Source organism: Eublepharis macularius, chromosome 5 (assembly GCF_028583425.1).
Source record: "Eublepharis macularius isolate TG4126 chromosome 5, MPM_Emac_v1.0, whole genome shotgun sequence".
NCBI classification, from domain to species: domain Eukaryota; kingdom Metazoa; phylum Chordata; class Lepidosauria; order Squamata; family Eublepharidae; genus Eublepharis; species Eublepharis macularius.
The window spans coordinates 124342611-124361923 of NC_072794.1; the positions used below are offsets into that span (position 1 = coordinate 124342611).

A 19313-nucleotide genomic window follows, 5' to 3' on the forward strand; every position below is an offset into this window, starting at 1 on the left:
ATTTTAAGTATATGTTATTTATAATCTGCCTTTTTCACTGAGACTCAAGGTCAATGACATAGTGTAAGTCTATATGATCAATGGCTGAGACATTCAATAAACAATACAACAGGCTATCAAAAATTAGATACTTAAAAAGCTCCCATGAGCCCAAATCATCCAATCCCAGAACAAGCAGCCAACTCTGCCTCTGCTGGTGTCGTGGCTCCAGCCTCCTTTCAACCTGCCTTTCTTCAGTATGGGACATGCCTCCAATCGACCATTCGCTCATTTCTGATGCATAGATGGAGCACAGTTTAAAGGAAGCAGTACCGAGCATCTTTGCATGGGTTTCTGCTCCTGCTTTGCCTCTTTTCAATCAGGATGGCCAGATCAGGAACCCATATAGAAGCAGAATAGGTGTGTTCTGAAGAGAATGTGTAATGTTGGTTGTTGTGGATTTTCTGAACTGTATAGCCATGGTCTTGGCATTGTAGTTCCTGACGTTTCGCCCGCAGCTGTGACTGGCATCTTCAGAGGTGTAGCACCAAAAGACAACTTTCAGCAATATTTAAACTAGCAGTTTTAAACCTCAGTTCAACGAATTTAGCGAGTACTTAATTTAGCGAGTACTTAATATTTAGAAATCTGATGTGACAATTGATGCATACAGTAGCAAATACTGAAATTTCTTTACAGTAGCCAAGACAAGAGACTGCCTATGCCTTGTCCTCCTTTCCCTCACCCCTGCCTCCACCTCACTACACGTGGAACATTTTTGAAGATACTGAGTTGTTGAATTATTGGAAGAAATTAGGTCTTCTAAAATGAAGGTTTGAAAACCATGTTGCTTTAGGTGGCTTTTTTTTTTGAAGCAAAGAAGCTGCTGAGAAATCTCAAGCTAGAAATCTCAACCCACTAACACACAAAATCAAGGAAGTGCTGAAACAATGATGACTAAATATTTTCCCAGCAGTTGCAACAATTTACTTTTTTGAACTTGATCAATCTCTGTTTGTGCAGTAACTAGATCTGCTTCATATACCGTAGCCTTTGTCAGCACTGTTAAGAGAATGCCCACATATCAGGTGGTTCTTTTGCTCAAGTATATAATAAGAAATTAAGAGGCAGATATGATAGTTAATGTCACCTTTCTCTACATTTCATATAAATAGCCTCTATAAATGCAGGCAAAGGAATGGGCATGCATCACACTAGAAACGGCAGCATTTTCTACACAATAAGCAGAGGAGAGTTAAATACCTCTGCCCCGTATGTATCTAAAAAAGAAAAGGAAGTCCTTATTACCGCTACTTTCAGCCAGCCAATATTACATGTTCCAAGTTTATTCCTAAGGTCTTAGGAGCAGCATCAATCCCAGCCCTATTTTATTTGCCAACAAATTTCTGCACCCATTCCTACTCAAGAGTTCTATGTACCACATAACTTCCTCCCTAAGTTAAAGTTATAACTGCAACTGTTTCAACCTTTGTTTTATACTGAAATTAGTAAATATGAACCTTCTTCTCCTGGCACAGGATGAGAACCTAATGTAGCATTTTTCATATACACTATATTTTACAATAGCTGTTCTACACCCTCACAAATACATAAGCATTATTGTTACTGACAAAATGAGTCAATGGTTACACTATAAATTGAATCAGAATCACTTATTTCAAAATACAAGACCACCATTCAGTGGACCATACTGGCTTTCAAATTTAATTTAATGCCTTAACATTGGGCTCTGGCTCTACATTGAGATGTAGACACGTGGCTCTATCCTACTAGATTATTAAAAATATACTTTGAGGACTGAGGACCTGAAGCAGTTCTATATGCTGCGGGGGCGGGTGGGCAATAGCACCTAAATAGACTTTGGATATCCGTGTACTCCTTGCATTTGGCAAAATATGAAGTCAAGTCCAAACATACATTGTTATCATAACATACAGCTGTTAGCATAACTCCTTATACTTCAAAGAACATGGACCGCACCACAATTTTAATGGTTAGTTTATTGCAATGTGAACCAGTTGCTATGAAGAACTCTTGACAAATGGAATTTTTGAACATACAATAACTTGGTTTTACAATGTCACATCTCAGCATAGTACAATAAAATCTGTTCATACAAAACACTATTGGTTTTATAAACTTATTTTAAAATATGAAAATACCCTGACCTGCTCCTTTTATACAATTTTAGAGCAGAATGCAATAACAAAATAAAAAAATAGTAACTAACTTCAGCAGCCAAGACAACAGAATAGTGGACTTCACAGTGCACTGAGTAATACTGTCCAGGGATTTCCAGAAACTTTTTTTTTACAAAGGGAAGGTCACTTGTCAGAAGCTATGAAGTTGGGGGGGGGGTACAAAAAACCCAAAATCTGATTTGTTCAGCTATATGCATACTAACTATGTTTGGACCATTTCCTAGCACTACTATTTGCATAGCATTCTAAGCATACAGGCGCTCTGCAAAATTAAAAGCATTCTCTCTTCAGTATGAGCTTTAACAAGACAATACAGGTTCTCTGTGTGAAAAGTTTTCAGGATACAGTGGAGACAGATCAGAGGGCAAAACTTATCAAACTCCTGTCTTTTAACAGAAGATAATTACAGCGGGAGAAGACTAGGGCCTCATGCAGTGATCAGCATTTAACAATGTGTCTGAATGGACCTTCTTGTAAAGACTGAAGAGTTTACAAGAAATCTGATTTATCATCCTAACAGACAAGCAATGTACTGCAGTTTACTTCAACACCCATATTAATTGTAACACTCATATTAAATGCAAACCACCAAGCATAAAGGCATCTCATTCTTTCTGGGAGAAAGCCTGCAACTGCATTTCTATCTAAAACTTTCTTGCTTACATGAATTCAGGAATGTGACACTTTATTGATGTTAGATGAATAATTTGCAGCATTGCCTCACAAAACAACCCACATGCCATTCACAAGACAGCGCTATTCCTGCAAAGCCTATGAGGGTCCTCTAATATGCCCTCACTGAAACTGTGGACTATCATGGGTCAGTATTGGTTTTGCTAACTGCAGAGAGGATTTGGTGTGAGAAATTCTTGCTCTACTTCAAACCTGTATTTAGCAAGAAAATGGTCCCACGCAAAAAAAGTCCTGTACTTCTGGAGTGGTAACACACAGGAGAAGTCACCCAACATTATTACAGAGATGGCCTGCACATTCAGTGTTATAGGACATTGTACAAGAGCAGTCTTCTCCAACTGACCAGAACAAACCAAATGGCAAGGACAACATCAGAAACACCTGTCAGAGTCTGGAAAGAAACAGTAGTTTACAGGAAAATAAGTTACAAGACACCAATGTAGGGCTGTTATCAAGCAAAATCCCCACTGATCAAAAAGTATGCAAAAGCAAATTTTAATCTCTCTGCATCTTAGAGTAGAAGACAAATACAGCACAGCTACTTGTTTTAACACTGAGGCTAGAACTTAACATACAGAAAGGCTACGTCGCTGCCAACAAACCACAGGCCCATGTCTCTTTTTCCTTCTTCCATCTGGCAACATGTAGCAATACAAAAGTACAAGATACTACCAAGCTGTGTGTATGAGTCTCAACCTGCAGCTAATGAAACTGGCCCACTGTAGTGAACAATGTACAAGATGATCAGTATATATTCACTCAATTCCATTTTATTGTATTATAATACAAATTGTAGAGAAAAAGAGAGGCCAAACACTGTAGGGCACAGAAACCAGAAGCATACTGTTATCACCTGTTTTGCATTATAAAAAGTCATCAGATGAAATGAGGAAGAGATGAGATAGGTCCACATTTGGGCATTGACAGCTAAGCATTCCATGTATCTAGTTCCAGTTTAAGGGTGTCTGAACATTACACCTATGTGATCAAGATAACACCATTCACTCCAGCAGGCACACTGAGTGAGGATCTGCTAGCTTTCATAGGACTGAGTAACTCATGAAAATACATCTTAATTAAATAAAACTTTATTTGCAAAAAGGGCTAACTTAGATCTTAATCCTCACAAGGACCCACACACTTTGGAATGTGGCCAAAAAAGGAATGTGGCCAAAAAGGACTCAAGTAGGCAGGAGACTGGGCAGAATTATACAAAAGAATTTATTGGAAGAAGTAGTGAGTGTTACTGATTAACTTTTAGTAGAATTAGCAATGGCTGAGAAACTGCTCTCTGACCCTTCCATGTAAATTGTAATTTTCATGACATATACTTAGGATTATCCCATCTTCTTCCAGACAAATATCCTGCATTTGAGCAATTACGTATCAATTCATATTCTCAGCTCATTAGGAATGAGGATGCTGAGAAGAACTAGTAATGCCTTCACTGGGGAGGCTGTTTAGTTTGCAAAGGGGGAAACGTAAATTGATCTAAGGGGGAAATGTAAACGGAAACTCTTTTTCCCACCACAGGAAAGAGGCAAGCTGTTACTGATGTAGAGCCATATCCTCAATGAAGTCAGGGATAGTTTTCTGCTGTACCTGTTCTGGCATGTTAGCAAGCGTTAAGGCAGTTATTCATAAGCACAGAGCAGAGTATTAGTGTTTTGCCCAGGTAAAAAGGAACGTAAAAACTGAAAACATCTCATTTGAAAGCAGCAGAGTTGAACAGCAGTGAAACAGGTATAAGTGGCAGTGATGCAGATGATAAGCCTGATTCTACATGCACTTACTTGGAAGTAAGTCAACTCAATTTCAGTGGGACTTACTTTCTAATGAGTATGTCTACGATAGTTGATTCAGGCACAGAATCATTCTGAGAAATTGTTAAAAGATATATATTTTGATTCTCCTAACTACAATTAAGGAACGCATTTCATACTCAGCTCACTCTCTTGCACTGATACCTGTTTCATTTTGTGTTATTCCGTCAATACAAACTTTCTAAGCCAAAAACAGCCAAAGGCATAATAGTTAAACAGTAGGTTTGACTCCATAGTAAGTTGTGAGAAGAGTATGAAAGTGTCTCTTTACATAGTTTACTCAGTTCTAAGACCTCAGATTTAACCAGGAGGAGATTAAAAAATTCTGCAAGTTAGAAAAGGTTTTCAAAAGATGCTAGCTAGACAGCACAATCAGTTTGACCCTGTCATCCAGAAATTTCAGAACTAAAAAACTACTGCATCAAGATCTACCAATCTCTCCCCCCACCCCATGCCCCATTCTGCCAAGAGATTCTAAGCAGCAGTGTGTTTTGGAACTTTGAGATAGTGTTCATTTAACACTCAACTTTGGGGCCCTATGAACAAAACAAGTCAGACACCCTTCATGGAAACAGCCTAGGCACACTACATACTTGCAAGGAGAACACTTTGTAGGCTGGAGTTAAGGCTTTGCCAATAGTGTAAATGTGGAAGCTCTAAGGCACATATTAGTACATTCACATTACTGTTAAAAAAGCCAGAGTATAAAAACTTCCCTCCCTTCCCACCCAGTCCCAATAAAAAGATGGCACTGCCCACTGAGCTCTGTAACTCCTGTCAAATGCTGATATACACACAATTTGTAGTTTTGTTTTTTCTTTAAAAAAATCACCTGATTTTTACACTTCTCATCATTGCCCACAACCAGTAGTGCTTCCAAACACAACATATCATGTTAATAATATTTTATCCTATCCTCCTGGACTTAAAATACCAATCCCTCACATGTGGCTCTCCTCCTCTTTTATACCATCTTCTGTAGTTTTCTGAGGCAGATTGACCACCTTATTGCTAGGCTCTTTTTGTTTCACAGCCTCATCAACATTGGTTTCCTCTTCTTTCCCATCAACCTTCTGCTTGGCTTCCTCCTCTTTAGCCATGAGCTGATAATTGATTCCCATTCCAATAAATAGGAAGATTCCGGACACGACTAGGATGATGCCACACGCCCAGTAGGTATATTTGTAGTCACCATATATATCATTCAGTTTACCTAGTAGGCAAAAAAAAAATTAATTAGAAAAAAATTAGAAGACAGTCTGCAGAAGTAATTCATGGCAAGGCATGAGTACCTCAGCCTTACTACTAGACAGCAATAGCTGCTTCCTCCCCTTTTACATTATTTCTACAGAGATGCAAAGCCATATTTCTGTTTAAACAACCTATATGATGATGTACACTCAACCTATTGGATGAAAGACAGTTTTACCATGGATGCAGGCTGGTGCAGAATAGAGATATAGAGTCTGCATAACAAAATGACATGATCATTCCACTGGATTCTGGATGGTACTAGAATCAGCATAATTGCAAGACTGTCCTACATATATATGATTGTAGAGACTGAATAGACTTTCTTGCCCTCCTCATGTTTTGACAGCTGATTCCCCCTACAAGCATATACATTCCCAAACAGTTATCCCTCCAAACAGAAATACTCTACCTAGGAGAGGTGGCCCCAAAAGCACAGGGCAGCATTCCACAATAGTCACCAAACCAACAGCACTGGAGAATCGCTGAGTCCCAACTAGATCCATCAGTGTCTCAAATAAGACAGAGCTCAGCCAGCCAAAGGCAAATCCAAAGAAGCCAGCATAGATGCAAAAGCCAGCATAGGTGGTGGCTAAAGGAGCCAGAAGGTGGCATGCACCATTATAGATCACAGACACAGCAAAGAAATACTGCACTCTGGGCCTCACCCACTTGGTATTTGCTACCAAGCCCATGGATGGCCTGGCAACCATATCTACAAAGGCCAGAATGGACAGCAAGAAGGCAGAAGACTCATTAGAGAAATGCAGACTCTTCCCATAATTACTGAGGAAGACTAATGGTGTAAACAGTCCAAAAAACATGACCACATTGCCAAACAGATAGAGTAAGAAACCACGATGTGTGAAGAGGGACAAATCCAAGAACTTGTTAATAGTTTGGAAGATTGTGGCTTTCTCTTCTTTTGTCTTCCCAGCAATAAGATCTGTGTTGACATCTGCTTCTCCTCCTTTTCTCACAGGTTTACCAGCTTCCTGCAACACTTCTTTAGTAGCCTCTTTCTTCTGTGAGTCTGGTTTGGGTCCTATTGGTCTCATCAGAGATCCAGCAACACAGCAGTTCAGCAAGAGCCCCCCAAGAATTAAGAAGCTCCCTCTCCAACCAAAAATGCTGTAGAAATATTGGTTCAAGGGAGCCAAAGTAGACAAAAACACAGGGCTGCCTGCCATTGCCAGTCCATTAGCCAGGGGACGCCTCTTGTAGAAATACTTGCCAATCATAGTCAAGGCTGGGTTTAAATTAAACGCAAGTCCAAGTCCTAGGGAGCCAAAGTAAACACATGATTAAAAGGATAACAGCTGCTTTTAAGTACACATTCAAGAAATAATAAGCTAAACAAGAGGAACTAGACTGACATACTGGGATTACATTGTATGTTGCCTTGAGCTATTATGAAGGCAGGCAAGAAATGTTTGACCAAACTGCAGTACACTTAATATTTCTACAAAACTGGTACAATGTGAAAATGAGTTCAAGACTTCTATACATTAAAAAAGTGAATACTGATTTTTTTCTTTGGCGGTAGGGGGTTAAATAAGAATTTAATATTCAATATAAAAATGAATAGTCATTGGCCATCCCATGTAAGGTACATCTGTGATTATTATCTGGCAGGAACTCCTCTCACTTTCTGGGAGTGCCATCTGCAAGGTGCTATGGTTCAGGGTCATAATCCAGTAGGGGAAGAGGTGATGGGGCTTGGAGAAGACCCTATGCTGTTTCTTACATGTAGGAATACCTCCCATGCGGAAATGGAGGCCTCACCAACTCTAGGGTGAGCTCATTTACCAAAGAGATGGGAATTACTTGGTGGAAGAAAAGTACAATTTTTCTTTTTCTGTTTACAAGTAAAGTTAACAATAATTTGATTAAAAGCTAAACAAGAGAGGCATATGTTGTTTTCTATCTTCCAAGCACCCATCTCTTCAGAAACTGAAACAAAACCAGAGGCACAAAGCCCTCTGGAGCAGTTTTCCCCCCCCCCCCAGTGGGGAAAGGAGCACTTACAAGAAGGAGGTAGCAAAAGTTTCTCCTGAACCCCGTCATCTTTCAAGTGCCCCAGCAAAGCTGGCAGTGGCAGCAGCAGGGGCAGGAGGGGGGGGGGGGAGAAGAGAAGGAAGAAGATTGCAGACTTTCTCCAAGATGCCAAGACATAATAGTCATTACTGCCCAGAAGCCTGGCTAAGAAAGATCCGTACTTCACAGGCTCAAGAAATTCACTTGTCTTTATAGAGATTAATATTGACCCCCCGACTCTGAATAACCTAAAATGATTTCCTCAAATACACAAAGAAATTGACATCATCTTGTGTGATTATATGCTTGAATATTTTCATTTCCATAAGCTATAATAGTATGCTTGCATTAAATTATGACTAAGGTAGTCAAGAATTGATGCTATACCAGCAGCACTCACCTCCCACAACCCCAACACAGAAGTAAAGCTCTTCCACAGTATTACAGAAAGAAGCAGCAATCAAACCGCATCCTGACAAACAGCCCCCTGCAATCATGACTGGACGACTGCCATATTTGTTCACCAGGATGCTGCTGATGGGACCTAGGAAAAATGGAAAATGTAGACAATAGTTAGTCAAACATGAAACACCTTCGCCCTTTATTCATTTTCAGTCCTATGCCATGCAAACTTCTGAATCCTATGGAAACCTAAATATTATGGATTAACTAATTTCAGAGGGTCAATTGTGGTGTTTGATAGATTACACCTAAGTGCACACTTGAAAATCTGATTTACACTTTCCAAGTGGAGACACCCATTAAGGAGCAAGGAGTTGAGGTTTCTTGTCAAGCATACTTTCAGCAGCAGAGATTTTGGACAGTTTCCATTTTAAGGCAAAGCTGGCTTCCTACTACTCTTTGGCATTAAATTGTTTAGTCTATGGTTGCATCTATGGCTATCTCAACTGTCCTGAAGCAGCAGGTATCCATTAAAAGAGGAACAATGTGGCTCAGAACAATCCAGTATCATGTTACTCCTAATGCAAAGACTATCCAGACCATCTATAGACTTTAGATGTCAATAGCACACCCAGAGTGCAAGAGATAAATCATACAGTGATTATCCACCAGTGTACAAGTGACCCCCACCCCTCAGATCTGTGCTATTGCTATAGCATTTGGAAGCTATGAATGCTAAATCCTTCATACGACTGGAAATTAAGAGTCGTGAATGAAGTTCTTGCAAACACAAGGTGTAGCACAACGAAGTGTTTATGTATTAGAACGTAAACCTAATCTTTTGCATTATAGTGCTCTGCTGTCTCTAAATGAAATTAAAATTTAGATTATTGTTAAGAATATGAATAGTATCCATTCTGGAGCTATAATTCCATTGTAGCTTTCAGACAGCATGCATAGTTTATCTACACTGACCTGCACCCTGATTTAGATCTTATTCTGGCTATATGCAACTCCATTCAACAAGCAAAAAGATTATTAGAAAATTCCATTTTAGATTCATAATAAAGTTCTTGGTTTAGAAGTAAAAGAGCTGGATCTTACCAGTCTGTTCTACTGATGCCAGGGTAGTCTTCCATCACAAAGAACCATGCACTGATGGAGGAGCCTCTTCCATTCACAGCATGGCCCTTGAGTCAGACAATTCTGCCGGCACTGGCAGAACAGAATGTTGGGATCCAACCCATTTGTGGCAGCAACAAGGATGGGATGGGGAAGGAGCAAAGAGACAGAGAAGAGAGACTTCTGAGGCAACTGCCCTCTGGACTTATGGCTGCCCAAATCCCACACTCTGGTATCTCCTTTTATTCATTTAAACCCATTCTGCCACCCACAACCAGTAAAAGGAAGACAAACTTTATTTAACTGACTTTGTGTTCCCTAAAGGGTTCTTATTTGTGACCCTACAGAAATAATATGGTATTTAATTGTGAGGTAGTATAAACACACTTTTCACAGCTACTTTGACTTGACAGGCAAGATGTACATGGAACTGAACAAACATTTATTTATAGAAAATGAGGTGTATAACAAGTTAAATATTTCCTGTAGAGTAATAAGTAGGGAATGTACAACTGGCTCTCATTCACTCCCCAGAAATGTTAAACTCTTCCCGCTAGGGGTTAACACATTGAACTGGACCTTAGTTAACAAACAAAACACTGAGGGGAGGTTTGATTCCTTTTTCTCCAGACAGGTTTCCTCAGCATTCAAGGTTCAACTGTAACCTTTTTACCACAGCTGACAGCCTGATTACTCAGATTCCAGGCTGCTCCTTTAACTCACAGAGATCCTAGTAACAGAACCTGGAAACAGAAAGTTAGATGGTTGCTTTCACTAAAACAAGTTTCTTTACCTAGCCTGACCCTAAAATCTAACTAAAAAACAAAATTAAAATCCTGTCTAAATTTATGTGGTTATCCAAATGACCAAGATCCCTATTTGAGGAAAAAAATATCTATTTTCTTAAGCAGAGGCTGGCTCACCTTGTCCCAGCCAGTGGAGTTCCAGGGGCTCTGATTGACTGGCAATCTCTGGGATTTGCATAAGGCTTAAATCTCAAGAATTGGTTCAGAGCCCTGGAGGACAGGCAGGACTTTGGGGGAGTTTGCCATACCACTCTACCAAGACTACAATAAAGGGGATACAAGTTGAAGGGTTTCTTTAGCATCAGCTAAGAAGTTCTGAAAACCAAGTTATTCTTCCTTTCCAGTCCTCTCCCAATTCCCCTACAGAAATGAACAGAACGTTACGGTAAATGAAATAAATTGTTTAACAGTGGTAGAGAGTTGGAAATTTCCATGGATTTGGAAAACATGAGAAGAAAATTCAGACCCCCCCCCCCCCAAAACTGGAGGGAGGGAGGAAGAATTGAAATATATGCAATACTTTCTGCTGATGTGACCGATGATTCCTGAAGAAGGTGGGTGCATCTTAGTCTGATGTCTCAACCTTAATCATTCCACCTTGAGTGACTCTGCTAGGAGTTTAGACTCTTGACTGCATCTGTGCTCATAATAGTAGACATGGGCATGAATAAAAAAAAACCTGAACCACGTGATTTGTGGTTCGTAGCATTCCACGGAACCTCAAACTACGAAGTTTTCCCATTTCGTGGTTCGTGGAATTTCAACCACCCTGCACTGGCTGCTAAGGCTGGTGTGGGGTGTTTGAAACAGACAGCCCCTTTCTTCTGCTGACTGGGCAGCAGAAGAACGGGGCTATCAGTTTCACAGCAGCAGGAAAAGAGGCGGTCAGTATTACAGACCCTGCACCGGTTTCAGCATGGGGTCCGTGAAACTGACAGCCCCTTTCTCCTGTCACTCTGGCAGCGGGAGAAAGAGGCTGTGAAACTTTTCTCCTGCTGCCTTTTTCTCCTGCTTTTTCTCCTGCTGCCAGAGCCCCTGGGGCTGTCAGTTTCACAGCCTCTTTCTCCCGCTGCCAGAGCGACAGGAGAAAGGGGCTGTCATTTTCACAGACCCCGCGCTGGAACCAGATCTGTAAAACTGACAGCCTCTTTTCCTGCTGCCCGTGGTCTGTAAAACTGAGAACCCGGACAGCAGAAAAGAGGCTGTCAGTTTTATAGACCCCACACTGGTTTCAGCCGATCGGCTGAACCCAGCACAGGGTCTGTGAAACTGACAGCCCCTTTCTCCTGCACAGGGGCTGTCAGTTTCACAGACCCCGCGCTGGGTTCAGCTGATGGGCTGAAACTGGCGCGAGGTCTGTGAAACTTCATACTGGCCATGGAACGGCTGGAAAAATTCGTTTGTTCCGTAAAAATGTATTCCCACGGAACGCGTGTTTCAGTGCAAATGGACCAGCCATTCCATATGGAATTTTGTTCCGTAGTTCGTTTGTGCCCATCTCTACATAATAGTATTGTTCTCATCTTTATTAACACACTCATAATGCAATCCACAGCAAGTCTATTCACAATTCTACTCAGGTCTGTTTTTGAGGGGGAACGCTCCAGAACGCTGTTCTGGAAGCTCTAGAATCTGCCCACGTGATTCCTTCTCCCTTCGACCCTGCTGGCTTTGCAGAGAAGGCTAAGCTGCTTTGAGTTCATTTGCCTTTCTTGAGAGAGAGAGAGAGAGCTGGGGCCTGGCATGAGCTCTGCAGAGGAGGTGTAGATGCTTTGAGTTCAATTCTGCTTTTTTTTCATTCGTGAGTGAGACAGAGTGCAAGCAGAGCTGCTGGGGCTGGCTCTGCGGAGGAGGCATAGCAGCTTTGAATTCATTCTGCTTTTTTCCCATTCCTCTATGAGAGAGAGAGAGAAAGCTGGGGCTCAGCATGGGCGCAGAGCTGCTAGGGCCAGCTCTCCAGAGGAGGCTAAGCTGTTTTGAGTTCATTCTGCTTTCATTTCATTCAGAGGTTTCTGTGTATGTGTGCTGCTTTGAATTCACCCTGTTTTATTTTCATTTGGTGCTGTGTGTGTATGTGTGCTGCTTTGAGTTCATTCTGCTTTCTTTTCATGGGGGGAGCTGTGTGTGTGTGTGTGTGTGTGTGTGCTGCTTTGAGTTCATTTTGCTTTCTTTTCATAGGGGGTGCGTGGGGTGTGCATGTGTGTGTGTTGCTTTCATTCTTTTGTTGACTGAAGTTGACAATGTTATGGTTCCCACAGCTTTTGAATGCAGATGGGTTGTGTTAGTTAAATATATCAATTATGGTTATTTGTAACAGTTAAAAGATCAGTTACGGTTATTCCAGTTTTACGCTAGGAATGGACAGCTGTGTCCAAGTCACAGAAGGCTTTCATCAATATATTCATCAGCATATAGGTGTTCTTATGTCTTAATAGCTGTAACTCAAATGGCTCTCCCCACCTTCAACTGATTGACATCAATGAAACTGCAGTGGACATATGAGAGTTAAGGAAGTTTTTATGAATATTTGTCTGGGACATTGGAATATTTATGAACATTTCACAGTGTCACAACAGCTTAACCATTGGTAAGGTAGAGTTGGCAGGCAACAAAAAAAGCCATTTTAAACGAAGTATAAATCTAATGCAGCTAAAGTTGAGTATGTAATTTTGAATTGCTCCAGTAAAGCAAAACCCTCCCTGAATATTTAAAAATTAAATATTCATTAGATTAGGAATTTCAGACTCTGTGGAATTTTAGAAAGAATTTTGGAATTTTTTTCCCTACACTGGCAGAGGGAATCTGTTAGAATTCAGATTTGTGAGATGGCTTTTGGATTTTTAGGGGCCCTCTTCTTGCATATTTTAAAATATGATTCCAAAGAAATGAAATGTTTGGGAAAGGGAATGGAAGATTTCCCTTTTGTAGAGGATACAGAAAGGAAACAAACCCTTTCTTATAATAGTGTAATTTTCCAAGCTTACTAACATTTATCTCGTCGTAATGCATTGTGCTCGGTTCCAGGAAGCGACGGCACTTCTGGAAGTGATGTCATCACACATTTCTGGGAGTGCACAAGTGATAATAGAGAGTTCCACCACCTCTCTTCCCAGAAAAAAGCCCTGAAGGTATGCATCCAAAATATTTCTGAGATGCTTAAAATTACTTGTTCCACTGAGAGGTCAGTGGAGAAACTGGCACTTTTTGGAATTTAAAGGTATAAATATCTTGGTTTCCTATAAGAAAAATTACAAATGCACACAATACTAAAATGAGAAAGAGAGGCAAATTGCTTCAGTATAAGTTATTTTAGCACATTTCACTCATTCCAAAAGGAATGAGGATGTGCATGCGTGCATATGTACATACATACATACACACACACACACTTCCCAAGAGGGTTTTTCTTCTCCCCCAAATTTCTGTTTTTCCACTGGAAAAATGTCTTCAGAAAAAGTAAGGCTGTTCCTCCCTGCCCTGAATTTTTCCAGCTCCTCTCATCCCTAGACAGTAATCACAACAGACTAACAAGAACAAGCCAAATGAATACAAAACGGAATTGGCAAAGATAGGTTATTTTAGTATTATCAGCATGTCCACTTCACAGCCAGTCAGTGGCGGTAATCACAGCATAAATCCAGCCAAACCGTTCCCATATACAAACTGCACTGTTTTAATTACCATCCAAAGCTTTGAATCTGATTAATCTAAATGACAGTGTTTAAAACACTTGATTACAGAAAAACCTTAAATCCAAAGTTAACAGTGATTGAGGGCAGACATAGTGTTCTATAGACACTAAAGCCTGTTTAAATAAGACTGAATTGGCATGCCCTGAATAGTAACAGATCTAGTTTCTTCATTAACAGATAGCAAGGCCTTCAACACACACATAGCAATTCAGCCTCTGTGTGACCCTTTCGGATAAAGGGAGGGCCAGTGTTGCCTATAGCATCCTAGATGGAAAATAAGGCATTTTGAAATCCTAGCAGTTGTTGTCTCAATTAGATCACATCATCTGTTTCACCTGGTGCCTTGGGCTGCTTTCAAGGAGTCATGTAAACTCAAGCGCAGACTCCTTAGGGTGCTCAACCACCTTGAAAATCATATTTTCTCAAGACAACCCTACAAAAAAGTCACTGGAAAATAGTTTTAGAGATAGCTTTCCAATCAAGCAGTCCCTTGATAGCCTCACAATTCAAGTATACATCTACTGAATACCTAGCCCAGTCCATTTTGTTCCTGTACACTGCTTTCACCCTGACCTGGACGGACCAGGTTCGCCTGACCTTGGAAGTTAAACAGGGTTGGCCCTGGTTAGTACTTTGATGGGAACACCAAGGACGTTCAGGGTCACTACTAGAGGCAGGCAATGGCAAACTATCTCTGCTCATTCCTTGCCTTGGAAACGCCAGGAGGAGTTGCCATGTCATCTTTACACACAGAGAGAGCTTCCAAAAAAAAACATTAAACACTGACAGACACAGCAGCAAAACAATTTCCTGTCAAAGCAATGTCCCCAGTGATGCACCTACATACAATCCACCACATGCAAAAGGTTGAAGCGTCATGTGGATATGAAAAATCTTTGCTATGAGTCCATGAAAAGGACAGCTCTGTAGAAGTGTGCTATCTGGATCCTGGCAAATCTGTTACCTGGATGAGGGCTCCTTGCAAAAACGGGGAAATTAGCAAGCAAGGAGCAGCGAGAGGTTGGTAACTAGCAGGATTTTCCACCAACTTTTACAGGGTCCCTCTCCCAGAAAACTAATGAGATAGGGGTTTTTCTGAGACAAAGGTAGTTTTTACTGAAGAGAAAAGCAGCATACATACTTACATATATTGAGCAAACAAGGGTCCTAGGAATATAGCTGGAAAATGGGGAATAGAGTAGGATTCAGGGTAAATTTACCTATCAGACGAGAAGTGAAGTCAACAGAAAACAACCAGCGTCAGCGAAGGGAAGCCCAGGGCAAACCCTAGGGGTGCGATACTTGGATCCCAAGGAAGCTTGCACTTTGACTGGGTCAGAGCCCAAATATTTATAGGGTGGAAAGGACCTTGAGGCAGAATGGCTCTATATACTAGGAAGAAATAAAACTATCTAGAGGTGACAGATGATTCCAGTTTGCTGGACAGGATAGCATGGGGTTTCTCACCAAATGGATATAAAAGGGGAAGGAATGTCATAGGGGTGTCAAGAGGGAGTTTTCTCAGGACGTTTCTTATCAAGGAGCTGCAATTTGAAGCGTGAGAGGCAGGAGTGCAATAAGCCTAATCGCCCTGCCTTCCCTTTGCTTGGTACGTCCATTTCAGTCTCCCAGGCTAGATCTGGTAATGTTCTGTCCCACCGGATGTGTAGTGCTTTTGTGATACAAAGTACATCAGATTGAGAGGTTCATGTCTTTCATATCATAAGCTGTTAGTGCATCAGGGGCTAGCCTTATCACTCACCAAAAAGCCAGATTTTTGCTGATCTGGCTAAATTTAGCTTTCCCAAATCAAATCAGAGACACCAGGATCCAGACCTCCAACTAAATACAGGTAAATCCGAGAAACACAGCTTCAGCCTCTGGCTGGCTGTTTCCTGGGCTTCTCCTGCTTTTTTCCCCAAGAGGGAAGGGGAATGAGTGAGGGGGGAGTGCAGGAGTTGTCCTTGTTGTCCTTGTTTGGCTTCTGTGAGTGACACTGGTTGAGTTGAGCTAAGTTACAACAGCATCCCTTGCTTCAGTTCAGTTTGGGTGGAATTCTCTTTTGACGTGATTCTCTGGTTTGATGTTTGTTCCCTTGATTCACTTTGGTTCTGTTGTGCTTCCTCTTGCATTCAGGAGTGTGCCTTTGGCCACTGGCAGTTTTTCCTCTGTGTGTTTTTGCCTGAGAGCCTGCTTGGAAATTTCCCCCATAGGAAACAATGGAGAATGGTTGGGGGCACTGTCTTCAGGGGCCCATTGAATTGGACCTCGGGGTCCAATCTTCCTGAAACGTGGTTGGTCTTTAAAGGACAGTCAGGAGTAGGTTCCCTGAAATTCTGGTGGAGTTATCTTGAAAAATACCACCCCAGGCCCCCAGATAGCCCCCCATTAGTTTTCCTCATAGAAAATAATGGCCAAATAATGGGATTCTCTGATTTGTCTTAACTGGATCTTTCCTGGATTTCAGGAATCCTGGATTTTTGGAGGAATCTGAAACCTGGATATAAATTTCCAAGATTTTGTTTTGCACGCCACTACAGCTGTACATTCTACCCCATTAAAATGGAGAATAAGAATAATTGAAGGCCAGCAGAACAAACTTTGCAGTCAAACCTAATTGCTGCAAGGAACAGCTTCTGTAAAGTTTTGCAGAACATGAACCATGACAAATCATAGTTATACAAAGCTCTTCAGCAGCAGTTTGTGCCAAACATTTAGTCACTGCTAAAGCATATTGAAAAGAACCCTTTCCATGTCTGTGCAGATTTACAGGTTGTCTTAAAAATAAAATTTCTGGTTACCTTGAGTACAAATGAAAAGGACAACAGCTAATTTAAGTGATTATGTAAAAGTGAACCATGCTCCTTACAGCAAGGGAAGTCATAAGTAAATAATGCTTTTTCTGTGACCTTTATGGAACCTTGACATTAAAAATGAGTGCTGAAAATTCTGCCCTTTGGAGTTTGTTGTACCTTCAAGACATGCAGACTGGTTTTGTTTGCTTCTTTCCTATTTTAAGGGAGCTCTCTCATTTTGCCTACAATTCAGTCAGGCCTCTCACTCACTATGCCATGAGGTATGACCTTTTTACAGAGAAGCAGTAGCAAAGAAAAGGCTTATTGAGCGAGTGCTGTGTAGTGGTTACAGTCTCTGACTAGGATCTCGGAGACCCAGGTTTGAATCCCCATTATGCCATGGAAACTTGCAGGGTGATCAGTCACACACATTTAGCCTAACCTACCTTGCACAGTTGTGAAGATAAAAAGAAGGTGGAGAGAATTACATAAGCCACTCTGGGTCTCTATTCTGGGGAGAAAGGTGCGGTATAAACAAAGTAAATAATACTGGGCAGGCAAGCAGAAGAGGCAAATGTTGCTGGTGAAGCAATATAAAAGGAACCTAGAAGTAGCAACATAAACATGTCTAATTCAATCACACATCATCAATAAGCATCTTGGCAGAAATTAGCAAAGTCTGTATCACCAAGGGCAGCCCCACCCACTTCTCATACTCATGCTGCACATTCTTGGAAGGAAACTCACACGTATACAGCAGTAGACAAAGCAAGCAGGTATTATGCTAATAGAAGCTAGCTTTCATTGAAAGCTTCAAATACAATGGATAACTGTATAATGCTGCATCTCATTTCTGGTTATCACATGCAGGAAATGTTAGAATGGTAGTAGATTTCAGTGTCCAACCCTCCTTTGCACTTCAGCATCCAACTCTCCTTCACGTTCACACACACACACACACGTATGCAAACCAAAAACAAGCATAGCAGGGAAAGAAACCCTTCCCCTCTTTTTGCTTGCAATGATGGCTTTGTATTTGTATCAGGGAACATTCCAAAATTTATTCCTCCAACTGCAGTCCATTCTATGGTCTCAACATTCAACCATTCCCTGGGATCATATAAACTGAGAAAACTTTGAATCAGTGCCTAGAGTCAGTTTTAAGCTGGATGAAGACCAATAAACTGAAGCTTAATGCTGACAAGATAGAGGTGCTGCTAGTGGGAAGAAGAACTGATCTGGGAATTGAGGTTTCTCCTGTTTGGGACGGGGTTGCACTCGCTTTTGAAGGGGCAGGTTGTGTGGATGTGATAGTGCAGGTGGTAGAGGTGGCTAGGGAAACCTTCTACCAGCTTCGGCTGGTGAGTCAACTGTCACCTTTCTTTTGTAAAAAAAATCTTACCACTGTGGGGCATGCCCTGATAACATCTGGATTTAACTACACAATGTGCTCTTTATGGGGATACCCTTGAAGAATGTCTGGCAGCTACAACTGGTACAGAATGCTGCTGCCAGAATACCGACTGGAGTGGATCAAAGGTCCATATCACTCCAGTCTTGTTCCATCTATCAATTTGCTTCTGGGCCAATTCATGGTGCTGATATTGACCTATACAGATTGGGTCCAGCATACTTTAAGGACTATCTACCCCCATATGAACCTACCTGAACACTTAGGTCATCTTTGGAGAACCTGTTTTGGGATGCAGGTTCCCACCATCTGAGCAAGTATACATGGAGGACCCCGTTCAAAGACACAGTCCTAACAGACCACTGTATATAAAATATAAATGTAATATGTTAGTGAAATTTATACTTTATATACAGTGGTCTCTTAGGACTGTGTCTTTGAACAGGGTCCTCCGTGTATACTTGCTGTGTTAGAGACCACTTTCCTTTTGTTGTTTGATCCCACCATCTGAGGCCAGATGAGTAGTAACATAATAACACAAGAAAGAGACTTCTTGGGCACAGCATGAAATTATGGAATATGCTCCCCAGGAAAATTAGTCTGCACAGTATATCACTGTCTTCTACTAGCAGGTGAAGACTTTGTTTTGCTCATCATTGCCATACTGACTCACTGTTTTAAATTACTGTTTTACATATACTTATGGTTTTTACAGTTGATCTTTAATGTCTTTAACTGTCAGTCACTCTGCCAGTCCCTAAATCTTTTAAATGAATAAAATAGGGTCTTTGTCAGGGACATCAGAAGGCAATTGTGGAGTGGCCTCAGTTCATAGTAATAAAATAAAATTGCTATTCACTGAATGAGTGAGTTAATGAGCAAGTGAAAAAGTTGGAGGGGGTTAAGAGGGTCCAGAGAATTCCCTTTCTCCACTGCCTGCTGGCTCTCCCCTCTAGACATCTCATTTTCTTTGCCTGATCGAAATGGATGCCTTTCCTGCTTATTCCAGATAATCAACAGCAGGCTAAGTTCCATCAATGGTCTGGAAAGAGCCCTACATGAATAGAGTCACTGTTTTAA

The 19313-nt window shown here is 41.1% G+C and overlaps 1 protein-coding gene across 1 annotated transcript in view; it reads right to left on the reverse strand.

The window, feature by feature from the left end:
- Nucleotides 1-1982: 1982 nt before the first annotated feature.
- Nucleotides 1983-19313, reverse strand: part of SLC16A1 (solute carrier family 16 member 1) — a 76782-nt gene continuing 59451 nt past the window's right edge. The window contains exons 3-5 of the mRNA XM_054980826.1: nucleotides 8406-8549; nucleotides 6381-7247; nucleotides 1983-5930 (exon numbers count right to left, since the gene is read on the reverse strand). Of these exons, the coding sequence (XP_054836801.1) occupies nucleotides 5659-5930; nucleotides 6381-7247; nucleotides 8406-8549 (1283 nt within the window). The 3' untranslated portion in view covers nucleotides 1983-5658. The remainder of the gene's footprint in view (nucleotides 5931-6380; nucleotides 7248-8405; nucleotides 8550-19313) is intronic.